This window comes from Calonectris borealis, chromosome 6 (assembly GCF_964195595.1).
Source record: "Calonectris borealis chromosome 6, bCalBor7.hap1.2, whole genome shotgun sequence".
Taxonomy (NCBI): domain Eukaryota; kingdom Metazoa; phylum Chordata; class Aves; order Procellariiformes; family Procellariidae; genus Calonectris; species Calonectris borealis.
The window spans coordinates 24,965,440-24,969,542 of NC_134317.1; the positions used below are offsets into that span (position 1 = coordinate 24,965,440).

Below are 4,103 nucleotides of genomic sequence, written 5' to 3' on the forward strand. Positions count from 1 at the left end.
AATGTTTGACTTGAAGTCACTGTTGAAGGGTCCTATGTGACATGTCATTATCAGGAGAAATCCATAGTGACGGAATGACAAGATGCTGTCTTCCAGATACCCTAGTGAGAAAGGTAATAAATGCAGGCAACAGGCTGACAGTTAAAGTTATTATCTTTAATGAAATGACTTTGGAAATAGCATCAATTTCCACGACACCAACATTTTGGGAGTCCCATAAAATGCAAAGTTACATTCCAATGCCAATATTACAGGCAGATCTCCTTTCACATGGCAAATAGGATCAAGAAAGCAACCATCAGACAGAAGAGACCCATAGCTTCAGACAGGGCGAATCCCAGGATAGCATATGAGAACAGCTGCTGCTTCAGAGAAGGATTTCTAAAAGAAAGCGAAGGTGTAAGACCTTTTTAACTTCACAATTAAGACGTTTTGCATACAGTTTAACATATCTGACAGATTCAGAACCTCATACTTCCTTGCCACAGATTCCGTAACAGGAAAATCCAATAAATCTAAGCAGAAGTAATTTTTAGCAAGGATTTCACTGAAGACAAATGAGTTGGCATTTAAGACTAGATTCATGTTATGCAGATTGTATATGGCTTTTCCAAATGAGCACAGTTTTTGTGACTACATTCATATATGCTTTTGAATTTGGCTTCTCTACATCCTCCCATGCAGGAACTATCAGCACTATGCTTTATAAATTTATTTCACATCTGTGACATTAGAACTATATTCCAAAGAAGTTTATACAAGAACCATTTCAAGTGGCTCTCAGACAAATACAGGAACTGAAACCACCTGGAGCAAAAAAATACACAGCAGTTTGTTGCAAAAATTCAATGAATTCTCCCTCCAAGAAGTGCATGGGAGAGAAAAAAAACCTTCAGCGTAATACTATGAAGCAATGTTCTACAACTTCTTATTGACATGTTCATGCCAAATTCAAAAAAGGAGACATTAGTTCTGTACGGAAAACACTTATGTTTCTTCAAGTGAAAAGTGAACTTCCTTGTCTTCAGTAGGGCTTAAAAATCTTTATTAAGAAATAGGACTTAATTAAGTCTTAATTGGTTGAAAGAGTAATGAAGAACATGAAACCTTCAGTAAAGCTTTTTTATGCCTTTATCAGTTCTGCTCTTCTATGACACCATGTGAACTATTCCTGCTACAGGAACATTGTAACCTTATCTGAAAGAAGTTTATCCCCACTATAAAATCCCCACCCTCACTCCCTTCAGATTTTTAGAAGGAATGATTACTCATTTGATAAAGTAATTACATATTCTGAGATGCAAAGCTGAATGTATTAGAAAACTGAATTGAGCATCCATTTCTAAACAACAATCCTGACTATGAAGTCCAAAGCATACAAACTCACATTACTTATTACCAGTTTTCATGCAGTTTTTCTTTAGGACTTCTCCCCTCTCACATGGGAAAAGATCCAGGCTAGATTTTTAATTCAGTTCTGGAACTGAATGCTGAAACACTGGACTTCAGTGACCGAAACACGGACCAAGTCTAACGATCTCAATCCTTTCATGTCTCTTTTCCAGGTAGTGTGTACGAAGTTCTGAATTTAACAACAGAGCCATCCTGATAAATATACTACAGTTTCATAGGATTCTATTTAGCCATGTTTATCATTAACAGTAATTAACAGAATTTATTACAGTGCCATCATCCTTACTACAACTTAGCTTATCTGGGGGTGCTGTCTCAAGATACATTTGCATGCAAGTCGAGAGTTTTGTAAGAGAGAGATTGATTACCTGGCATAACCAATGATTAGACTACCGAAGACTGTTCCAATACCAGCACCAGAACCAGCCACACCTACTGTGGCAGCACCAGCACCAATAAATTTGGCAGCAGTGTCAATGTCCCTGCTGATAGCACTAGTCTGGAATTCTCTAAGTGCTAGTCGGGAGACAGTATTTTGGGCCCCATTAAGTGTTGAGTTGCCCTAAGAAAACAAAAAATGAAAAAGCATTATATTCAGACACAGACCATCTTCTACGACCACTTTGAGAGTGTTATTCTGCAGTTTTAAAAGTTCTATTAGATCCAATGTTTAATTCCTCTTCCAAGTGATGAGACTATAACTAAGAGTTAAAAACTTCAGAATGTTACCTCTTCCACCTGAAAGCAATCGACTTTAAATGTGGAAGACTTCTCAGGGGAAACAGCAAGACAGCAACAAGTATTATTAGGTGTTTGACTTAAAGCAAGTTTCACACTATAGATATTTGAGTTAGTACAAGTGAACTCTAGGTTGAGGACATTTAGGCTCACCAGGTAATTTAGGAAGATACAGAATTTTGTTTATAAGGTACCTCTCCATTCTTGACCTCTGGCCTAGACAACACAGATGCCGAAATTGGTCTGTACAAGATTCTTGATCCAGCACGGATCTGAAAGAGGAGGAAAAAAGCTATAAAAAAAAGAAACATTTGATCACAGCTGTTCCCGTGCAATAGTCTGTAAGATTATAAGGCTATTATCTACTAAGCCATTTGTCTTACTTGAAAGACAGCAATCTTTGCATAGCTGGATATACAATAAACGATACAGAAGCAAACACTGCCATGCAATCTGATAGCACCATTTTCAGGAGTCGTTATTGCGAATACCTACATCATTCAATGAACCTGTACAGGCGTTATACTGACAGAAAATGTAGCAAAACAGCAACAAAAAAGCCAGACAGACCAGCAGGCAGTGATATACATTTTGAAATGAAAAAAATAGAAGCCATCAAAATGAATTCCGAAGTTGTTAAATGCACAAACATAACCTAGACTTTTAAATCTAGCAAGGCATAAATGAATGAATCCTCTTTCACAAGCGGCCTGCATGTGTCCTTGGGCTTCCAGCAGTCTAAGGTCATACCGGCTCCTGCACAAAGCTCTTCCTGCAGGGGAAACCTGTGCCTGCACCATGCAAAACGAGACGTTCTGCAGGCTAGAGAGGACATTTTTGAAGTAGGATAGTCCCTTGTCTCTGCAAGGGCAAAAAATCCCGGCCTTGCGTAGGACAAGCAACAGGCTGGAGTTTGACCTACACCAAGGTGCAGAGCGCACCAGGCCCAAGAGCTTTTCGCTGCGCTGCCCTCCCCCTTTGCCGCTCGTGTGGGAAGGCCCCTCACCTTGGCGAGGTGCCCCGGCCCACGCCAAGGAGGGGGGAAGGAGAACCTGGCCCTGCCGCAGCTCGTCCCCCCTCCTCACCCCTCCTACTCGGGCGGGCAGCCCTCGGTACGGGCTCGTCCCAGGGGCCTGCCGAGGGGCTCTGAGGCCCGCCCGACCGCCGCCGCCCCCGCTGCAGCCCGGGACGCGGCCGGCGAGGAGGCCGAGCCCCCGCCCACGGGCCCGGGCGCCCCCACTCACCAGGGAGGGCGAGGTGGCGAGCTTGGCGCAGGCGAACATCTTAAGGGGCGGCGTCCCGGGGGCCACAATCCGGTGTCTCTGCGGAGAGAGGGAGAGGGTGAGGGGGCCGCGGCGGCGGGCAGGGGCGGCGATGGGGGCGGATGGCGCGGCGCCGCCACTCACCCGCTCCGGCTGCCGCACCTCAGAGCCGACCGGCTGGGGCGTCTCTGCGCAGGCGCGGCGGGGCCGGCGGAGAGCGCCCGGATGCAGCGCGGCGGAAGGGGGCGGGGCGTGGCGCCAAGGTCACTTTGTACCGACTCTATTGGCAGCGCCGGGTGGCGCGCAGCGCGCGGCGCCTCGCCCCGCCCCGGCGCAGCCGCAATGGCGCTGGACCCGCCTCGCCGCGGGGACGCAGCCGGGGGCGGGGCGAGCGCTGCAGGCGGCGGCGGCGCGGCGGGGGCGGCCCCGCCGTGGCGCTCGCCGGGAGCAAGGGCGGGAGCCTGGCATTTGGGGCCGTTAGCCAGAGCTGCGCACCTCACAGTAGACGCTGCCCGGCGGCCTCGCTGCCGCTGTGACCCCGCGTGGGTGGGCGGCGCGGGCTGGCACCCTGAGGGCCTGCGGAAGGGAAGCGGGGTGGGTGAGGTCGCTTGGCCCCGGCGGGGCAGCGATTCCGGGTGTGGAGAAATCCCGTTAATGGGGAGAGCGCCGAAGAGCCGCGCGGAGGGGAAG

At 48.0% G+C, this 4,103-nt stretch overlaps 1 protein-coding gene across 1 annotated transcript; it reads right to left on the reverse strand.

Annotated features, from left to right (window-relative positions):
- Positions 1 to 135: 135 nt before the first annotated feature.
- On the reverse strand, positions 136 to 3,748 carry ATP5MC3 (ATP synthase membrane subunit c locus 3). The gene is made up of 5 exons (XM_075153293.1): positions 3,558 to 3,748; positions 3,396 to 3,473; positions 2,346 to 2,423; positions 1,782 to 1,975; positions 136 to 381 (listed from the first exon to the last, which is right to left on the reverse strand). Exons 2-5 carry the CDS (start codon positions 3,432 to 3,434, stop codon positions 267 to 269), a joined length of 426 nt encoding a protein of 141 aa, XP_075009394.1. The 5' UTR covers positions 3,435 to 3,473; positions 3,558 to 3,748; the 3' UTR covers positions 136 to 266.
- Positions 3,749 to 4,103: the final 355 nt, after the last annotated feature.